At 47.1% G+C, this 21,081-nt stretch overlaps 2 protein-coding genes across 2 annotated transcripts; one reads left to right on the top strand and one right to left on the bottom strand.

Annotated features, from left to right (window-relative positions):
• Positions 1–363: 363 nt before the first annotated feature.
• On the top strand, positions 364–2,654 carry ttc9c (tetratricopeptide repeat domain 9C). The gene is made up of 4 exons (XM_014212931.1): positions 364–484; positions 1,219–1,571; positions 1,705–1,887; positions 2,112–2,654. The coding sequence occupies exons 2-4, from the start codon at positions 1,223–1,225 to the stop codon at positions 2,252–2,254; spliced, it is 675 nt and encodes a 224-aa protein (XP_014068406.1). The 5' UTR covers positions 364–484; positions 1,219–1,222; the 3' UTR covers positions 2,255–2,654.
• Positions 2,655–5,824: 3,170 nt separating this feature from the next.
• LOC106612090 (dapper homolog 2-like) lies at positions 5,825–13,959 on the bottom strand. The gene is made up of 4 exons (XM_014212930.2): positions 13,560–13,959; positions 7,532–7,757; positions 6,780–7,046; positions 5,825–6,321 (listed from the first exon to the last, which is right to left on the bottom strand). Exons 1-4 carry the CDS (start codon positions 13,863–13,865, stop codon positions 5,825–5,827), a joined length of 1,296 nt encoding a protein of 431 aa, XP_014068405.2. The 5' UTR covers positions 13,866–13,959.
• Between the last annotated feature and the right edge of the window lie 7,122 nt (positions 13,960–21,081).

The raw sequence follows: 21,081 nt of genomic DNA on the forward strand, positions 1-21,081 counted from the left end.
GTCGGTCAGTAGGACAACATTAATCCGGTCAACCTTCCTAACAATGGACCATTGCAAAAGTCTGTCCAATAAATCATTTATAGGATTATGTCATATAAATAAGACATACTGCAGCCTAGGTCATCTACAATTTATGAATTATTTTATTTGTTCCAAACAAACTTCTACAAACTTCTAGCACTCTTCATTAATTCACCAAAGACATACACATTACACAATTTTACTTTACAGTATTGATGAACGCGCTTTCATTGACGAATGCATCACAGAGTCATGTCCATGTTACTACAGCAGGTGGCGCTAAAAAACAATAACATCAGTTCTGTTGCAGTCAAATAGGTTAGGTTACTCTTGCCACAGAAGAAGAAAAAGCAGGAAGTGCTTGCCTGAACGCCAATGTTGTGATTGTTTGGATGTGCAGTAGCTAGGGGGACAAGTTCAAGTATTTTATTTGTCTTTTGTGTAAAGATCAATAGACTGTAAGGTGAGTCGCTATTAATTTTTTTTATAACGGTCAACATATGACCATGTCAGTTGGAAGTTGCCTTGCATCTTGTTCACTCGCATGCTTGTCTATCGCGCAAGCTAGCATAAAAAAACTACGTTTTTTTCTTGTTAGCTCGTACAGGACCTAGGTAGACCACATATAACGCCTTAGTGAATAAGTTGAAATGACTAGAAGATATTGTGATTAACATCAAGGGAAGGCTTCAGATTTCAGGGTAATAGCACCTCCAGTTCTTTACTCATAAGAAATCACACGTTTTATTGGTCACACACACATATTTAGCGATGATATTGCGGGTGTAGCGAAATACTTGTGTTCCTAGCTCCAACAGTGCAGTAACGTTAGTATCTAACAGTTCACAACAGTACATACAAATCTCAAAGTAAACAATGGAATTAATAAACATATACATATTTGGACGAGCAATGTCGGAGTGGCAGTGAGTAGAATACAGTATATACATATGAATTGAGTAAAACAGTATGTAAACATTATTAAAGTGACCAATGTTCCATGTCTATGTACATAGGGCAGCAGTCTCTAAGGTACAGGGTTGAGTAACCGGGTGGTAGCCGGCTAGTGACAGTGACTAAGTTTTGTCTTGAGATTTGGTGTTGGTGTGTACCACCCAGGTAACACAACAATGTGTCTAGTCATCTAATATCATGTCTTCTCATGTACTTATGTTCCCATCACCACTGGCCATCAAGTACCATGGCGAGTCCAGAGCCACCAGGTGGTGAGATTATGGAGCTGGGGGCCGGGGCTGCAGTGGCAAGCTGTTCAGGCTCTTCTTCTACCAGCCCTGGCCCCTCAGGTGCCAAAGTAGACTCCCAGCTCCAAGATGCTGTCCACCTAAAAATGGAGGGGAACAAATTCTACAAAGAGAAAAACCTTCGGTCTGCCATTGGACGTTACCACCGTTCATTGCTCGTTCTGCGTAGTTTAGACTCTGATGTCACTGCGGCAGTGAAGGGGTTTGGTCCTGAGGCTCCTGTACTCACTGCAGGACAAGAAGAACTACTCAGGAACACACAGGTCGACTGCTACAACAATTTAGCAGGTATTACAGGCCTCAATAAGTGGCATGCAGTGAATAATCCTTTTAAAGTGATGTATAATGCTAAACACAATGCACAATCCCCCCTCTTTCTTGACTTATTTTTCTCCCTTTTCTGTCTCACCCCCTTTCTCAGCCTGTCTGTTGCAGAGAGAATGTGTAGACTATACGCGTGTCCAGGAGTACAGCTTGCGGGTGTTGCAGTGGCGTCCGGGTGACATCAAGGCCCTGTACAGAGCAGGAGTGGCCTCTCTGCAGCTGGGAAACGCACAGAGTGCCAAGCAATACCTCACTCAGGCCAGCAAAGGACAACCCAATGGTAGCTCAGCTTTTTGACTGCTCTCCCTACCATAGCCTTTGAGTAAAACAAAACAGTTTATTGATGAGTTGTTAGGGCGTGTTATAGGCATACTATTCTATATCCCAACAGAATGAAGTAGATCACAATATATTGTATTATTTTTGTGTCTAAATGCTTTTCCCATTCCCCTAATGTCGACTGAAATTTGAATAACTTTATTTGTCACTGTGTCTCTTTGACAGACAGTAATGTGAGGAGGCACCTGCAGCAAGCGGAGGATAGGCTGAGCACAGAGTACCAGAAGGAGAAGGCTCTGTACCGAGGCATGTTCTCCTCCAGTCAAAGAGCCGGGGAGGGGGCCAGCGGAGGAGTCACCCAGAAATAAGTTCCCATCAGGAGGGATGTTCTGTTGTTCTGACCCTGAGGATTGAGAAGAGCAGTGGAGAAGAGGAAACAAACCTAGACTGGACACCTAAGAAGAGCTACAGCATGTTAGAGGGAATCGGCCTAAGCAAGGCCAGTTGGCTAATATTGATTACATAATATTTTGATCACATAATGAGTAGATATTTGCCTGATGACCAGCAGGAAGCTACGTTGTTGGAGGTTCAAAAGAGTTGAAGGTCAAAGTGAGGGTACTAAAAGAGACTGTTTTGTGCACTGTTCAAACTCAAAGTCCTATTATGCCTTCTGAATGTGGTTGTTTCTGGTCTAATGATCAGTCGAGTTACTTTTTGTGTACAAAATGTTTTGATTCAACTTAATAAATATTTTTTGAAATGACAGTGGTACACTGGCGTTACTACTGCGGTACACTGGCGTTACTACTGCGGTACACTGGCATTACTACTGCGGCACACTGGCGCTACTACTGCGGTACACTGGCGTTACTACTGCGGTACACTGGCGTTACTACTGCGGCACCCTGGCGTTACTACTGTGGTACACTGGCTCTACTCCAGCGGTACACTGGCGCTACTACTGCGGTACACTGGCGTTACTACTGCGGTACACTGGCGCTACTACTGCGGCACACTGGCGTTACTACTGCGGCACGCTGGCGTTACTACTGCGGTACACTGGCTCTACTACAGCGGTACACTGGCGCTACTACTGCGGTACACTGGCGTTACTACAGCGGTACACTGGCGTTACTACAGCGGTACACTGGCGTTACTACTGCGGTACACTGGCGTTACTACAGCGGTACACTGGCGTTACTACTGCGGTACACTGGCGTTACTACAGCGGTACACTGGCGCTACTACAGCGGTACACTGGCGCTACTACTGCGGTACACTGGCGTTACTACAGCGGTACACTGGCGTTACTACTGCGGTACACTGGCGTTACTACTGCGGTACACTGGCCTACTACAGCGGTACACTGGCGCTACTACAGCGGCACACTGGCGTTACTACTGCGGTACACTGGCGCTACTACAGCGAGGTGGATGGAAGTATTGAGAGTCAAATAAGTTGAATTAGTTGCCTTTTATTAATAATAATAATCCAAGATACACATTTGTTTCAAATAACATTTTATTCTTAATTATTACTTTATTGATATCCATTTCAAAATCCTGAGCACAATATTAATTTATAGAATATTTTGTTTGCTGATTTTGGTCTTTATAGCCAATATGATTGTACTTCAAAGGCAACATACAGTGTATAAACTTCTATTTGATATACACTCAGAGAGAAGAAGAAGCTCACAGACTACCGATAGCTGTGACAGTCTACAGAGATAAGTCACAGAGCTGCATGCAAAGGGGACCACTCACACAGTCACACACAGTCGCATAGTACTACTGAGAGTCAAGTTCAACAGAATCAAGTTTAGAAAGGGAAAACATTGGCACCCCCTTATCACCCAAAATACTACTGCCTGAATATTGACTGTAACTCAGTGGCAAAAACACTTTCTGGGTGCATTCATTCATTGTGATTTTCTCACTTCCTCGACGTCTTGTGTTTCAAACTGAGAGACCTCACTGAGCTAAACACCCTTCTACTCAGGTCCCTCAGCGAGCGTGAGCGTGTGAGGGGTGCCCTACTTGGAGGGGATGGAGAGAACGATGGGGAGGAGAGAGGAGGAGAGAGGGAGGGACAGCTACCCTCTAGGCTCTGAGAGCTAGAGAGGTGGAAGAGGCTGGCAGTAGAGGACAAGCGCTTGTCTTCTTCTGCTCTTCCTCCAAACACCAACGGACGAACCCCCTCCACGCTGAGCTCCATGCCTCTGCCGATGTCCAGGGAGGAGGTCCACTGTGCCCCCCTCAGATGCTCCTCTTTTAGGGCTCGAGGATCCAGCACTTCCCCCTGGGACTCACTGCGGAACAGAGCCTGTCTGGATAGCCTCAGGCTGGAGCTACGCTTGTCCCAGCCACCACCACCACCCTTCCCTTTGCGTTTTGAGGCACTGCTCTCTTTCTGTCGCCTCTCTGTCTCTTTGTTGGCCTGCTGATTCTCCTTTTGGTAATTTTCCTTCTTTCTCCTGATCCCCTCTCTCTTCCACCTCTCCTTGTTCTCCTCCTCAGCCTCTTTCCCCCATGAATGCCCTTCGAAGTCCCTCCAGAGTTTGTCTGCCTCCTTCTTTGGCGTCTGGGCCCTGTTTTGACTGCCTTCCTCTCCCCAGTTGCTGCTGTAGCACCTCCCTTTCCTGTGGAAGCTGCTCACCGTCGATGCCCTCACCAACTCCCTGGACACGTGCTTCCCCTGGTAGAGCCCCTCCCCATCCACCCTCTTCCATCCTTCTCCCTCTCCATCTACCCTCCACCTGCCCCCTCCACCCCCTGCACACTGCCGTAGCGACCCCCCTCTGGGCCGGATGCCGATCCCTTGTGGTGAGCTGCTGTCACTGACACGAGGCAGGGAGCACTGGAATGGGTCATCCCGCCGGAACACAGAGAATGGAGTAGTGGCGAGGGGGGAGGGCTGGAGAGGGCGGGGTGGGGAGCGTACCCTGGGGCGGTCACGAGACGAGGGGGAAGAGGCAGTAGAGGAGGAGGGGTCGGATGGGGAAGGGGTTTGTTGGCAGTGGAAGGTATGTGTGTGGTGGTGGGTGACATGATGATGGGTGGATGGATGGGTTGAGGTGGACTGGTAAGGGTGATTGGGGCTACTGGAATGGGAACTGGAGGAGTTGGTGACACTGAGGGACAGATGGATCGGCCTCTGGGGGTCAAGGTCAGTCTCGTTACTGACGTGGAGGTGGCGGACACTGGAATAATCATGATGATGAGACTGGTGGTCATTCCGGGCTGTCTGGCGGGAGGAAGGGGAGGAGCTTTGGCCTTTAAACTCTGACCCCTGACCTTTTCTCTCGGTGTCGCTCTGGAAGCAGTCGACATCCAGCTCCACACCCTGCTCCATCAGGCCCACCACCACAGCCCGGGGCAGGCCAGAGAGACGGGAGATCTCCCCCACCATCGCTGAGTCCTCGCTGAGCTTACTCTGGCTGGCGTCCGGGGCAGTGATGCTGGGTTGACTCCTTGTCACTTTCCCTGGTGAAGAATCCAATCTACTCCAGTCCAGTGAGCGGGAGAATCCTAGACCTGACCCAGCCCCTGACCCGGTGACCTCCAGAGAGCTCCGGTGATTGAGATTGGAGGGACAGGTTGATATGCGTGGCCTCACCCTCAGGGCAGGGGTGGGAGTGGCGAGGGTGGAGAGGGAGGAGGTGGAAGGAGAGGGGGAGGCAGTGGGGGTAGCATGGTCACTCCTTAATCCACCACTAGTGCTAATACCTTCCTTCGAGTTTTTCTTGTCCAAACCCAGGTTTTTGTTCAGATTGGGGCTGAGGTTGAGACTGAGGTTGAGGTGGAGGTTGATTTTGAGGTCTTCTCCTGTCACTGAGGGCAGGTTGCCCAGGTTGATGGAGTTCCTACTGGCCTTCTTACCGATACTGCTGAGGTTTCCCAGAAAAGACTTGCAGGGCGTCATACTGCCCCCTGTCAAGTTGGAGGGGGTACTGCGGCTCTCAAAGGCCGACAGTGACTGAGTGGAGCCGTGGCCAGGGGTTCTGGGGCCCTTGGGGATGGCGGTAAGGGTGGTGTCAGGGGGGGCAATCCGGCTTCTGTACTGGTGAGCCAGCCTGGTGATGTACTGCTCCAGCTGGGTGAAGGTGGAGGGCTGAGGAGGCTGGGGGGGCCGGAAGAGGGGGTGGACTGAGATTCTTCAGCCTGGGTAGAGGAGTCCGGACTCGGCGAGAGACGAGGGGAGGGAGAGGGGTCCTGACTGTAGGTGAAGAGGGGGCTCTGGAGGGCCACGGCATGGAGGGGGCTGGGGTATGGGTACACCTCCTTGGTCCTCCGGGACACCAGGTCAGAACAGAACCTGGGGTCGAGTTGGGGTCGGGGGTCAGGGAGCGAGAGGAGGGAGCCGGCATGGGGGTCGCCCAGGCTGGCGCACAGGTCAGACAGGAAGAAAAGGCTGTTCATTTCCAGGTCAACTGGGATCAAAGGACGAGAGACAGAAAGTTGATGAATGTCAGTCAGCTTATAAAGAAGCAAAAGCATTTATCTAGGACTATGGTCCCAGGACTCCCTGGAAAACAGTGACATTTATCTAGGACTATGGTCCCAGGACTCCCTGGAAAACAGTGACATTTATCTAGGACTATGGTCCCAGGACTCCCTGGAAAACAGTGACATTTATCTAGGACTATGGTCCCAGGACTCCCTGGAAAACAGTGACATTTATCTAGGACTATGGTCCCAGGACTCCCTGGAAAACAGTGACATTTATCTAGGACTATGGTCCCAGGACTCCCTGGAAAACAGTGACATTTATCTAGGACTATGGTCCCAGGACTCCCTGGAAAACAGTGACAATTATGTCTGAATGGCCTCTACTGGTTAAATACAGATGAACTGTACTGAAGAGTGAGTGCATTTATATTTATCTGACCCGTAGACACTGGTCTCCTATCAGCGATCTCTGTGGTCTCCTCAATGCTCTGAGTTCTTGGCTGCTGCGTGGCCTCCGGCCACTGGGTGTCTCTGTGGTCTGCAGAGAGGGCCCGCTGCTCCCACAGCCTGAATGCTCCCCCTGAGGGTGGTCCAGGTCCAGCCCGGACTAGCCCACCTTTTCCTGGACCCCCCTGGGCCAGGGATGCCTCACTGGACACAGAGTAGCAGGAGTCTGATAGGGAGCTGCCACTGACTGAATAAAAACCTACAAAAGGATGGAGGGTGGGAGAAATAAAGAGGGAGGAAGAGAGATGGGGAGCGAGAAAGGGAGAGAGAGATAGAGAGCGAGAAAGCAAGACAGAGTGTAGGCCCAGAGAGAGAGTGAGAAGGTGGTCACCAGAGAGAGTGATTAAGTGGTGTTGAGAAGATAACAAGAGAGGGGTAAATAAAGGAACAGGGAGAGGAGAGGGTTAATATTTAATATGGCTTTTCTACATGGTGTCTCACAAAGTAAACAAAACTGTGTTATTGGCCAAAGCCAGGGCCAGATTACAGAATGGGCATGCAGGGCTGGAGGTCAGGGCCCCCCCAGATAACATATGAACACATCATAAGCCCCCTGGAGGTACTGTAGGTGCCCCGGGTCCCCAGAATTGGTTGTCCGGCCCTGGCCAAAGCCCCTATGGGTGTCACAGACCACCCCCAAATTACGCCCCAGTAGTACAATCACACAACCACACAGCCCAGTACCTGAGCTGGGCCTGGAGTAATAGTCCAGCTGGACTGCACCATCAAGGTCCGGGGGTAAGAGCAGGTCAGACGGAGCATCCCAAGAGAGGGTGGAGCAGCGTGAGTTATCCCCACCATCCCCATCAACTCTGGAATGAACCGGCCCATCTCCTCCAGAGTTCCCCCCACTGTCCTTGTCCAACGTGCTGGTGTGGCATGGTAACACTGTTTCTGAAGAAGAGGGAACCTGAAAGACAGAAAACAGGGGTATTCAAGTCACAACATGTCTTTAAAGAGATGATAATTAGAGAGTGGTGTAGAATGGATCTCTAATGTTCTTATTAACAAACACTGATGTCATCAGCCTAACTGGAAGTTCTACAACACTCGTGAACATGATGTGTTCTTTCCCCTCAATAGCCAATACATGACTTTCTTCTTACTTAGATGAATGTGATGGCCCGTGACCCCTGTGGTGATGCCCTATATTAGCAGGATAGGGTTATGGGGTGGAGGGGACAACAGGGGGCTTTGTTCACAGTCAGGCCTGATCAATCCTCCATTACTACGGAGATAAACAGGAGACAATACAGGTGACTCATACTGCCTAACTGAGAGGGGAAGACAGGTCTGTGTCCCAAATGGTTCCCTATGGTGCCCATAGGGTAATGGTCAAAAGTAGTGCACAACATAGGGAATAGGGTGCCATTTAGGATGGTACCTCACTCAGAGGGGGAGAGAGGGGGACTTTAAGGAATAACAGGGGAAGACAGATGACTTAACAAAGAGCAGTGGGGGCAGGAGGAGAGGGGGATAAGGGAGGATGACAGGGATAAGGGAGGATGACAGGGTGAGGGCAGGAGGAGACGGGGATAAGGGAGGATGACAGGGATAAGGGAGGATGACGGGGTGGGGGCAGGAGGAGAGGGGGATAAGGGAGGATGACAGGGATAAGGGAGGATGACAGGGAAGGGAGGATGACGGGGGTGGGGGCAGGAGGAGAGGGGGATAAGGGAGGATGACAGGGGGGGGGGCGGGGAGAGGGGGATAATGGAGGATGACGGGGTGGGGGCAGGAGGAGAGGGGGATAAGGGAGGATGACAGGGGGGTGGGGGCAGGAGGAGAGGGGGATAATGGAGGATGACGGGGGTGGGGGGCAGGAGGAGAGGGGGATAAGGGAGGATGACAGGGGGGTGGGGGCAGGAGGAGAGGGGGATAATGGAGGATGACCGGGGGTGGGGGCAGGAGGAGAGGGGGGATAACGGGAGGATGACCGGGGGTGGGGGCAGGAGGAGAGGGGGGATAATGGAGGATGACGGGGGTGGGGGGCAGGAGGAGAGGGGGGATAAGGGAGGATGACAGGGGGTGGGGGCAGGAGGAGAGGGGGGATAATGGAGGATGACGGGGGTGGGGGGCAGGAGGAGAGGGGGATAAGGGAGGATGACAGGGGGTGGGGGCAGGAGGAGAGGGGGATAATGGAGGATGACGGGGGTGGGGGCAGGAGGAGAGGGGGATAAGGGAGGATGACAGGGGGTGGGGGGCAGGAGGAGAGGGGGATAACGGAGGATGACCGGGGGTGGGGGCAGGAGGAGAGGGGGATAACGGAGGATGACCGGGGGTGGGGGCAGGAGGAGAGGGGGATAACGGAGGATGACCGGGGGGTGGGGGCAGGAGGAGAGGGGGGATAACGGAGGATGACCGGGGTGGGGGGCAGGAGGAGAGGGGGATAACGGAGGATGACCGGGGGTGGGGGCAGGAGGAGAGGGGGATAATGGAGGATGACCGGGGGTGGGGGCAGGAGGAGAGGGGGATAAGGGAGGATGACCGGGGTGGGGGGGCAGGAGGAGAGGGGGATAAGGGAGGATGACCGGGGGTGGGGGCAGGAGGAGAGGGGGATAAGGGAGGATGACCGGGGGTGGGGGCAGGAGGAGAGGGGGATAAGGGAGGATGACCGGGGGTGGGGGGCAGGAGGAGAGGGGGATAAGGGAGGATGACCGGGGGTGGGGGGAGGATGACCGGGGGTGGGGGGCAGGAGGATGACGGGGATAATGGAGGATGACCGGGGGTGGGGGCAGGAGGATGACGGGGATAATGGAGGATGACCGGGGGTGGGGGAAGGGAAAAACGTTGAATCCTGCTTATCTCTTCTTCAGCTTACAAGCTTTGCTTCGTTCTCTCTCTCTCTCTCTCTCTCTCTCTCTCTCTCTCTCTCTCCCCTGTCTCCTTCTCTCTTTCTTCTGCTACTTTTAGTTAGAAAAGTCATTTTCTAAGGGGAAGTGAGTGGGTGCTTGAGAGTGGGGGAGCTAAGGGTGAGTGAAAAGAGGGGAGTGAAAGAGTGAGTGAGTCAGGGTGAGGATAAGTGTGATGAATACCCCGCTCAACCCCCATAATATCTTAAAGCTACCCCCTCCTCATCATAGCTACAGCTGCTCTCAATTCAATTCAATTGAAAGGCGTTTATTGTCATGGGAAACATATGTTTACATTGCCAAAGCAAGTGAAATAGATAATAAACAAAAGTGAAATAAACAGTAAAAAATAAACAGTTAACATTACACTCACAAAAGTTCCATAGGAAATGAGACATTTCAAATGTCATATTATGTCTATATACACTGCTGTTACGATGTGCAAATGCTCGGGTTCCTGCTCACTCTCCACCCACACAACAGACCTAGCAGAAGAACATTCAACTCATCCAGAGCCTGCCTGCCTGCCTGCCTGCCTGCCTGCCTGCCTGCCTGCCTGCCTGCCTGCCTGCCTGCCTGCCTGCCTGCCTGCCTGCCACACTCTAAAACACAAATAGCAAATGCCCTAAGATTCGCACGCACACTAGCGTGCACATGCTCACAAACACACACATAGAAAGTGAGCTCATACACACAGTTGCACACACACACACAGTTGCGCAAGTGGGCACGCATACACACACACTGATAACCGTCAGGGCCATGTACAAACACACGTACACCCCCACTCTTCTATGGACATGAAGTTACCACAGTGTAAACTTATAGTATGAGATGAGGAAGAGAGAGAGAGGCAGGTGGGGGCCCCTCAGTGCTAACAGTACTGTAATATGATATCCTTCTATGTGAGACAGAGACACAGTCATTTTCCCTAAAGGTACAATATGTCCACACAATGCACAGACAAATTACAGAAAATACTCCAATAAGAATGACGGACTACATAATATGAACGTATAACATACTTTTGTGACGTACTTTCATGAAGCATCTATGTAGGGCTTACGAACACTTTATAAATGCTCTATAAAGCCTTTATAAGATATTTTCAAAATGGGACGCATCTTTTTTGAGACGTTGGGAAAGATAGGCTACATTATTAACAGCACTTGCAGGCAGATATTGGTTATGCACCTGCACACTGCATTATTGATGAATTCTGTTGACTGTAACTGAAGAAGCAGAGGAGCCTGATGTTTCAACCCAAGATAATTCCCTCTGACATCATGTTTATCTGTATGGGCTGGGGGTTGATATAGGGCCAGCAATACATGTAATGGTGCAAATGTACATCTCCTCTTCCCTCTCCTCTTCCCACTCTCCTTTCCCCTCTCCTCTTACCACTCTCCTCTTCCCTCTCTCCTCTTCCCTCTCTCCTCTTCCCTCTCTCCTCTTCCCTCTCTCCTCTTCCCTCTCTCCTCTTCCCTCTCTCTTCTCTCCTCTTCCCTCTCTCCTCTTCCCTCTCCTCTCCCCTCTCCTCTCCTCTCCTCTCTCCTCTCCCCTCTCCTCTTCTCTCTCCTCTCCCCTCTCCTCTCCCTCTCCTCTTCCCTCTCCTCTCCCCTCTCTCCTCTTCCCTCTCTCCTCTCTCCTCTCTCCTCTCCCCTCTCCTCTTCCCTCTCCTCTCCTCTCCCCTCTCCCTCTCCCCTCCCCTCTCCTCTCCCTCTCTCCTCTTCCCTCTCTCCTCTCTCCTCTCATCTTCCCTCTCTTCTCTCCCCTCTCTCCTCTCTCTCCTCTCCTCTCTCCTCTCCCCTCTCCTCTTCCCTCTCTTCTCTCCCCTCTCTCCTCTCTCCTCTCCCCTCTCCTCTTCCCTCTCTCCTCTTCCCTCTCTCCTCTTCCCTCTCTCCTCTCTCCTCTCATCTTCCCTCTCTCCTCTTCCCTCTCTCCTCTTCCCTCTCTTCTCTCCCCTCTCTCCTCTCCTCTCCTCTCTCCTCTCCCCTCTCCCCTCTCCTCTTCCCTCTCTTCTCTCCCCTCTCTCCTCTCTCCTCTCCCCTCTCCCTCCCCTCTCCTCTTCCCTCTCTCCTCTCTCCTCTTCCCTCTCCTCTCCCCTCTCCCCTCTCCTCTTCCCTCCTCTCCCTTCTCCCCTCTCCTCTTCCCTCTCTTCTCTCCCCTCTCTCCTCTCTCCTCTCCCCTCTCTCCTCTCCCCTCTCCTCTCCTCTCTCCTCTTCCCTCTCTCCTCTTCCCTCTCTTCTCTCCCCTCTCTCCTCTTCCCTCTCTCCTCTCCCCTCTCCTCTTCCCTCTCTCATCTTCCCTCTCTTCTCTCCCCCTCTCCTCTCCTCTCCTCTCCCCTCTCCTCTTCCCTCTCTTCTCTCCCCTCTCCTCTTCCCTCTCTTCTCTCCCCTCTCTCCTCTCTCCTCTCCCCTCTCCTCTCCCCTCTCCTCTCTCCTCTCCTCTTCCCTCTCTTCTCTCCCCTCTCTCCTCTCCCCTCTCCTCTCCCCTCTCCTCTTCCCTCTCTCCTCTTCCCTCTCTCCCTCCCCTCTCCTCTTCCCTCTCTCATCTTCCCTCTCTTCTCTCCCCTCTCTCCTCTCCTCTCCTCTCTCCTCTCCTCTTCCCTCTCTCCTCTTCCCTCTCTCCTCTCTCCTCTTCCCTCTCTTCTCTCCCCAGTGGGCAGAATTGGAGAGGTGATAACGTGTCATGTTGAAAATAACAACAGCAGAAGCAACTTGTCTCTTCATTTGTTGTTTAATATGCAAATCAGCTCTGCGTTGGCGGGTGGAAAGGCAGCTACAGCGCTAGTCTCTGTGGTGTGGGTGATGACTAATACCATTTAACATAGCTTAGGATGGATGCTGCTGAAAGCCACAGGGAACCTATGGAGAATAAATCGATGCAGGGTTTCTGAGAAGGAAAAAGCAGTAAGTAGAATGCTGTGCTGATTCATTCCCTCGGGATCTGATGACCATGCTCTATTTGATTAATAAAAGAGAATGACTTGAATTGTCCCTATTACTGGAGCTAAGTGACTGTTCACCAACCACTGTAACAACAAAGCTACATGAGGTCAGGGTTAAGACCTACAGACTATCAGGTTCAACTTCAGACTTCAAACTCAGATATGAGGCAGTGTAGGACTATGTGGCCTTCTGCATTCTAGTCTTAGTATTGTACCAAATAGGCCTAACAGATGTCCACATGGTACAATGAAAGCTGAAGGCTGCATCCATGGTGAAAGAGTTCAAGTGAATAACAATAACTTTATTCAATAGGTCAACAACTTACACTTGCGCCAAGTTGTTTTACTATGGGGCTCCCCAATCAAATAATCTTATCTCACACAAAAAGATAAACTTATTCCCATACTACAGTAGCCTACTTACAAAGAAGACGTTTGTTCAATACAAAATATAGAACTCTGTAGAAATCTACAGAATGACCTGAACTAGGAGTAGGATTGTATCTATATGGTGTGTACCACAGTGTACATTCTTTACACAGATACATTTCTATGAGATGTCCTTGGGGAAAACTGGAATGTGAAATAGATGTGGGCATTGACACTCATCATATTAGATCCAGAAGGGGACAGAACCATAACACCATTTGTCTTCTTAACCTTGACTGATACACGACGGAATTAGAAGCAGTAGAGGCGGATGGATTGCTGTCAATTCTATTAGACAGATCAAACACCTTTGTGTAATCAATGTAGCTCCGTGCTTATGACTCCATCGCTCAATCAGTGGAGAAGCGCAGCAGTCTGTTTGATGGAACGGGATGGGAATGCCTTGCTTGCAGATCAGTATGCATTCATATTTAATAACAACCAGTCTTGTCAAGAGATCTGGGTCTACATACACACTGACCTGTTGCCTGCGGGATATCGCAGAGCCATCGATGGCTGCGCTCTCGAGGTTTTCCTCCTGTTTATCAGTGATGACAGTCACGGTGGTATCGGTGCTGCTGGTGTCTTTGAGTTCTAGTTCCGCATCGATCATGTCTAGATGTTGTCCCCGGAGCAGGTCCAGCTCTAGGATTCCGGCCAGGGTCGCTTTCAGCCGCTCGCCAATCCGAACCCGCTCGGTGCCCGACCAGAGCGAATTCACACAGCTGCGGCGGCCAGCCATTGTGGCGGCTGAATCGGCGGTGCTTGAAGAGCTTGGTGAGCTCATGAGCTTGGTCTCAATCACAATGGGCTATGGTCCAGCACAAGTCAGTGCAACATATGTTCTGACAATCAACAATAGCAACATTGTATCCTCCCGCCCAGCTCAACCAATCATTTGTTGGCAAAATTGCCTAGCCTACTTAATTATATCTCAACCATAAGATTAGAGGCTACATTGAAGCATGCTGACTAAAGATTCACATGTATAACACTAAGGAGATTATCAAATCATATTCCATCTTAATCCTCGACATTGGTTTCATATTATGATCACCCAACTGTAACGACCAAGAAAAAAGTGTATGTGTGGGGGGGGGGGGGCACTCACGACTCCCAACAACATCAACTTTGCTGACAACACGATGGTGGTCAGACTGATGAGACAGCCTACAAGGAGGATGTCAGAAACCTGGTAGTGTGGTGCTGGGACAACAACCTCTACCCCAATGTCAGCAAGACCAAGGAGCTGATCGGGGACTTCAAGAAACAGGGTCTGCAGTGGAGAGGCTCAAGAGTTTCAAGTTCCTCAGTGTCCACATCACTGAACTCTTAACATGGTCCTCTCACACCAGCACAGTCATGAAGAAAGCATGGCAGTGCCTCTTCTACCTCAGGAGGCTGATACGATTTGGCATGGCCCCTCTAATCCTTCGGAACTTTTACAGCTGCACCATCGAGAGAATCCTGACTGGTTGTATCACCGTCTGGTATGGCAACTGCACCGCCCTTGACCTGTAAGGCCCTACAGAGGGTGGTGTGGACGGCCCAGAGCGTCACTGGAAGTGAGCTCCCAGCCATCCAGGACCTTCAAGCCAGACGGTGTCTGAGAAAGGCCTGTTCTCCATGCTCTTGCCATAAGACTGTTAAAAGGCCAACAACTACTGCTCCCCCTCACCTATGCTGCTGATTTATTATTACCACTACGCTTCTGCTAAAATTATTATTGATTCGATTTATGATTACCGCTACGCTGCTGTTCATTGATTATTGATTGCCATTACTTTTAGTATCTTTCTATTTCATCTTGCAACTGGTCAATATGACTTCAGTTTACATGTACACTGTAAATTACCACAAGTATATTACCACTAGTATTTTACCACTAGTATATTACCACTAGTATATTACCACTAGTATAGTACCACTAGTATATTACCATATTATATTACCACTAGTATATTACCACAGTATATTACCACAGTATAGTACCCCTAGTATATTACCACTGGTATATTACCACTAGTATAGTACCGCTAGTATATTACCACAGTATATTACCAGTAGTATATTACCACTAATCTATTACCACTAGTCTATTACCACTAGTATAGTACCACTAGTATATTACCAATAGTATTTTACCACTAGTATATTACCACAGTATATTACCACTAGTATATTACCACAGTATAATACCACTAGTATATTAACACTAGTATATTAACACTAGTATATTACAATTAGTATATTACCACTAATATATTACCACTAGTAAATAACCACAGTATATTACCACTAGTATAGTAACGCTAGTATATTACCACTAGTATATAACCACTAGTATATTATCACAGTATATTACAGCTAGTATATTACCACTAGTACATTATCACAGTTTATTACAGCTAGTATATTACAACTTGTACATTACCACTAGTATATTACGACTAGTATATTACCACAGTATACTACCACTAATATATTACCACAGTATATTACCACTAGTATAGTACCACTAGTATATTACAGCTAGTATATTACCACAGTAAATCACCACTAGTATATTACCACAGTATATTACCGCAGTATAGTACCACTAGTATATTACCACTAGTATATTACAGCTAGTATGTTACCACAGTGTATTACCACTAGTATATTACCACTAGTATAGTGGGGCTCCCGAGAGGCGTAGCGGTCTAAGGCACTGCATCTCAGTGCTTGAGGCGTCACTACAGACCCTGGTTCAATTCCAGGCTGTATCACAACCGGCCGTTATTGGGAGTCCCATAGGGCGGCCCAGCGTAGTCCGGGTTACGGTTTGGCCAGGGTAAGCCGTCATTTTAAATAAGAATTTGTTCTTAACTGACTTGCCTAGTTAAAAGAAGGATAACTCAAATAAAAAAATAGTACCTCTAGTAAATTACATCTAGTATATTACAGCTAGTATATTTCCACTAGTATATTACCACTGGTATTTACCAGCTAGTATATTACAACTAGTATATTACCACTAGTATATTTCCACACGTATATTACATCTAGTATATTACCACTAGTATATTACCACTAGTATTTACCAGCTAGTATATTACCACTAGTATATTTCCACTGGTATTTACCAGCTAGTATATTACCGCTAGTATATTACCACTAGTATATTACCACTAGTATATTTCCACACATATATTACATCTAGTATATTACCACTAGTATATTACCACTAGTATATTTCCAATAGTATATTACCGCTAGTATATTACAACTAGTATATTACCACTAGTATATTTCCACACGTATATTACATCTAGTATATTACCACTAGTATATTACCACTAGTATATTTCCACTAGTATATTACCACTAGTATTTACCAACTAGTATATTACCACTAGTATATTTCCACTGGTATTTACCAGCTAGTATATTACCGCTAGTATATTACCACTGGTATATTACCACTAGTATATTTCCACTAGTATATTACCACTAGTATTTACCAGCTAGTATATTACAGCTAGTATATTACCACTATTATATTGCCACTAGTATATTGCCACTAGTATATTACCACTAGTATATTACCACAGTATATTATCACTGGTATATTACCACTGGTATATTACCACTAGTATATTGCCACAGTATATTACCTCAGTATATTTCCACTAGTATATTACCACAGTATATTTCCACTAGTATATTACCACTGGTATTTACCAGCTGGTATAGTACAGCTAGTATATTACCACAGTATATTATCACTAGTATATTACCACTGGTATATTACCACTAGTATATTGCCACAGTATATTACCTCAGTATATTATCACTAGTATATTACCACAGTATATTACCGCTAGTATATTGCCACAGTATATTACCTCAGTATATTACCACTAGTATATTACCACAGTATATTTCCACTAGTATATTACCACTGGTATTTAACAGCTGGTATAGTACAGCTAGTATATTACCACAGTATATTATCACTAGTATATTACCACTGGTATATTACCACTAGTATATTGCCACAGTATATTATCACTAGTATATTACCACAGTATATTACCGCTAGTATATTGCCACAGTATATTACCTCAGTATATTACCACTAGTATACTACCATAACTATTTATACACTGAGTCTACCAAACATTAAGAACACCTTCCTAATATTGAGTTGCACTTGCACACCCCTTTAGCCCTCAGAACAGCCTCAATTCAATGGGGCATGGACTCTACAGGGTGTCGAACACGTTCCACAGGGATGCTGGACCATGTTGACTCCAACCACTCCCACAGTTGTGTCAAGTTGGTTGGATGTCCTTAGGGTGATGGACCATTCTTTATACACACGGAAAACTGTTAAGGGTGAAAAATACAAATCACTGCACATCTCCACAGCTGCGTCTGGCGCCTACTACCAAACCCCGTTCAAAGGCACTTAAATATTTTGTCTTGCCCATTCACCCTCTGAATGGCACACACACAATCCACATCTCAATTGTCTCAAGGCTTAAAAATCCTTCTTTAACCTGTCTCCTCCCCTTCATCTACACTGATTGAAGTGGATTTAACAGGTGACATCAATAAGGGATCATAGCTTTCACCTGGTCAGTCTATGTCATGGAAAGAGCAGGTGTTCTTAATATTTTGTACACTCAGTGTATAGTCCAGCTACCAGTCACTTTTCAGCCCTGTTTACATTTATCTGCATATCACGCCTACACTGACACTCTGGCACACACACTCACCACCACTTATGCTGCTGCCATTCTGTTTACTATTATTTTTCTTATTATTTACCCTGCTACCAGTCACTTTCTCCTAATCTCCCACCTACATGTAGATTTCTACTCAGTACTCCAATATCTCTGCACATTGTACATGTGGTATTTGCACTGACCCTGTATATAGCTTCCTCTCTTATGTCTAATGTTTTCTTTATTAAACAGTGCATTTGGAAAGTATTCAGACCCCTTGACTTTTTCCAAATTTGGTTACGTTACAGTCTTATTCATCAATCTACACACAATACCCCATAATGACAAAGTGAAAAGAGGTTTTTAGAAATGCTTGCAATTTTATTAAAAATAAAAAACAGAAGTATTCATACCCTTTGATATGAGACTCGAAATTGAGCTCAGGTGCATCCTATTTCCAATGATCATCCCTGAGATGTTTCTACAACTTGATTGGAGTCCACCTGTGGTATATTTAATTGATTGGACATGATTTGGAAAGGCACACACCTGTCTATATAAGATCCCACAGTTGACAGTCCAACTGAGCAATCGGGGGACAAGGGCCTTGGTCAAGGAGGTGATCAAGAACCCAATGGTCACTGACAGAGCTCTAGAGTTGGGAGATGGGAGAACCTTCCAGAAGGACAACCATCTATGCAGCACTCCACCAATCAGGCCTTTATGGTAGAGTGGCCAGACGGAAGCCACTCCTTAGTAAAAGGCACATGACAGCCCACTAGGAGTTTGCCAAAAGGCACCTAAAGGAGAAACAAGATTCTCTGGTCTGATGAAACCAAGATTGAACAATTTTCCTTAACGCCGAGCGTCACATCTGGATGAAACCTGGCACCATCCCTATGGTGAAGCATGGTGGTGGCAGCAACATGCTGAGGGTATGTTTTCAGCAGCAGGGACTGGGATACTAGTCAGGATCGAGGGAAAGATGAACGGAGCAAAGTATAGAGAGATCCTTGATGAAAACTTGCTCCAGAGCACTCAGGACCTCAGACTGGGGCGAATGTTCCCTTCCAACCGGACAATGACCCTAAACATACAGCCAAGACAACGCAGGAGTGGCTTCGGGACAAGTTTCTGAATGTCCTTGAGCGGCCCAGCCAGAGCCCGGACTTGAACCCGATCGAACATCTCTGGAGAGACCTGAAAATAGCTGTGCAGCGACGCTCCCATTCAACCTGACAGAGCTTGAGAGGATCTGCATAGAAGAATGGGAGAAACTCCCTCAAATACAGGTGTGCCAACCTTGTAGCGTCATACCCAAGAACACTCAAGGCTGTAATTGCTGCCAGAGGTGCTTCAACAATGTACTGAGTAAAGGGTCTGAATGCTTATGTAAAAGTGATATTTCAGCTGTTGTGTTTTTATACATTTGCAAAAATTTCTACAAACGTGTTTTTGCTTTGTCATTATGGGGTATTGTGTGTATATTGATGAGGGAAAATGTTGTTTTAATACATTTTAGAATGAGGCTGTAAAGTAACAAATCGTGGAAAAAGTCAAGGGGTCTGAATACTTTCCGAATGCACTGTATCTGTGACCAACAGATGCATATCTGTATTCCCAGTCATGTGAAATCCATAGATTATGGCATAATTAATGTATTTCAATTGACTGATTTCCTTTTATGAACTGCAAATCAGTAAAATATTTGAAATTGTTGCATGTTGCGTTTATATTTTTATTCAGTGTAGTATATCCTCTTCGCTATAGGGGGCAGTATTTTCACGGCCGGATGAAAAACGTACCCAATTTAAACAGGTTACTACTCTGGCTCAGAAACTAGAATATGCAAATTATTAGTAGATTTGGATAGAAAACACTCTGAAGTTTCTAAAACTGTTTGAATGGTGTCTGTGAGTATAACAGAACTCATATGGCAGGCAAAAACCTGAGAAAATTCCAAGCAGGAAGTGGCCTGTCTGAGAATGTGTAGTTCTTCTTTTGGTTCTCTATCAAAACTACAGTATCTGTGCTATTACGTAGCACTTTCTAAGGATTCCATTGGTTCTCTAAAGCCTTCAGAAAGCGGATTGAGGCGTCTCCTGTCTCTGGGCAGAGTATACTAGCACAGTTTGTCAGTGGTCTGCCTGGTGACTAAGAGATTGGATATGCGTTCACGAAACCATGCTGTTTTTTCTTTTCCTCTTTGAATGAATACACTATTGTCCGGTTGGAATATTATCGCTATTTTACAAGAAAAATACCATAAAAATTGATTTTAAACAGCGTTTGACATGCTTCTAAGTACGGTAAAGGAACATTTTGATTTTTTTTGTCTCGAAATGCGCTCGCGCATTACCCTTTGGATAGTGACCTGAACGCACAAACAAACGGAGGTATTTGGACATAACTATGGATTATTTGGAACAAAAACAACATTTCTTGTGGAAGTAGCAGTCCTGGGAGTGCATTCTGACAAAGATCAGCAAAGGTAATACCATTTTTCTAATAGTAATTCTGAGTTTAGTGAGCCCCGAACTTGGCGGGTGTCAAAATCGCTAGCCGTGATGGCTGAGCTATGTACTCAGAATATTGCAAAATGTGCTTTCGCCGAAAAGTTATTTTAAAACACGGCTAGCGATATAAAACACAAAATATTCAGTAATATGCTGTAATGTTTGTAAACACTTTACCTATTAGCCAACCTGCTTGCACCAATCCCTTGTAATTACAGTAAAATACTGTGAAATATAAACCTCCCCCTTCTACTAATTTCATTCAGTCATCCATTAATTGATTCATTCCAATTATGGTAGCATTTACTTTTTTACAGTATAATACAGTACATTGTACAATATTGTAATGTGTCATTACACAGTACTTGCTTTGATACCATATTCATATTACAGGTGTACAGTAATATAAAATACAGAATTTTACTTGCCACCAAGCTGCCTGTAAGCTACTGTCAAAATCACAGTAACCGCTTCACAATGTATGTCCCCGATAATTACATGGTCAGCTCGAGCTGGCTATCAGTCCAGCCAAGTGTGTGTGTGTGTGTGTGTGTGTGTGTGTGTGTGTGTGTGTGTGTGTGTGTGTGTGTGTGTGTGTGTGTGTGTGTGTGTGTGTGTGTGTGTGTGTGTGTGCGTGCACTGAGGGAGGGAGGGAGTTAGAGAAAAGGAGAGAGATTGTGAAAACTTCAGAAACAACAAACTCATGCAGACAAACAATGGGCGTTGTGCAATGGTAGTGTATGTTCCATTCCCAATGCATAAATGATTCACACTC

This window comes from Salmo salar, chromosome ssa09 (genome assembly GCF_905237065.1).
Source record: "Salmo salar chromosome ssa09, Ssal_v3.1, whole genome shotgun sequence".
NCBI lineage: Eukaryota > Metazoa > Chordata > Actinopteri > Salmoniformes > Salmonidae > Salmo > Salmo salar.

Bases quoted from the DNA above. Each gene is read 5' to 3' on its own strand.
- ttc9c (XM_014212931.1), top strand. From the start codon at position 1,223: ATGGCGAGTCCAGAGCCACCAGGTGGTGAGATTATGGAGCTGGGGGCC. The intron at 1,572-1,704 runs GTATTACAGGCC...CCCCTTTCTCAG, and splicing joins CTGCTACAACAATTTAGCAG to CCTGTCTGTTGCAGAGAGAA. The intron at 1,888-2,111 runs GTAGCTCAGCTT...TCTCTTTGACAG, and splicing joins CAGCAAAGGACAACCCAATG to ACAGTAATGTGAGGAGGCAC.
- LOC106612090 (XM_014212930.2), bottom strand. From the start codon at position 13,865: ATGAGCTCACCAAGCTCTTCAAGCACCGCCGATTCAGCCGCCACAATG. The intron at 7,758-13,559 runs GTCAGTGTGTAT...TCTGTCTTTCAG, and splicing joins CGATATCCCGCAGGCAACAG to GTTCCCTCTTCTTCAGAAAC. The intron at 6,322-6,779 runs GTCAGATAAATA...CTTTGATCCCAG, and splicing joins TAGGAGACCAGTGTCTACGG to TTGACCTGGAAATGAACAGC.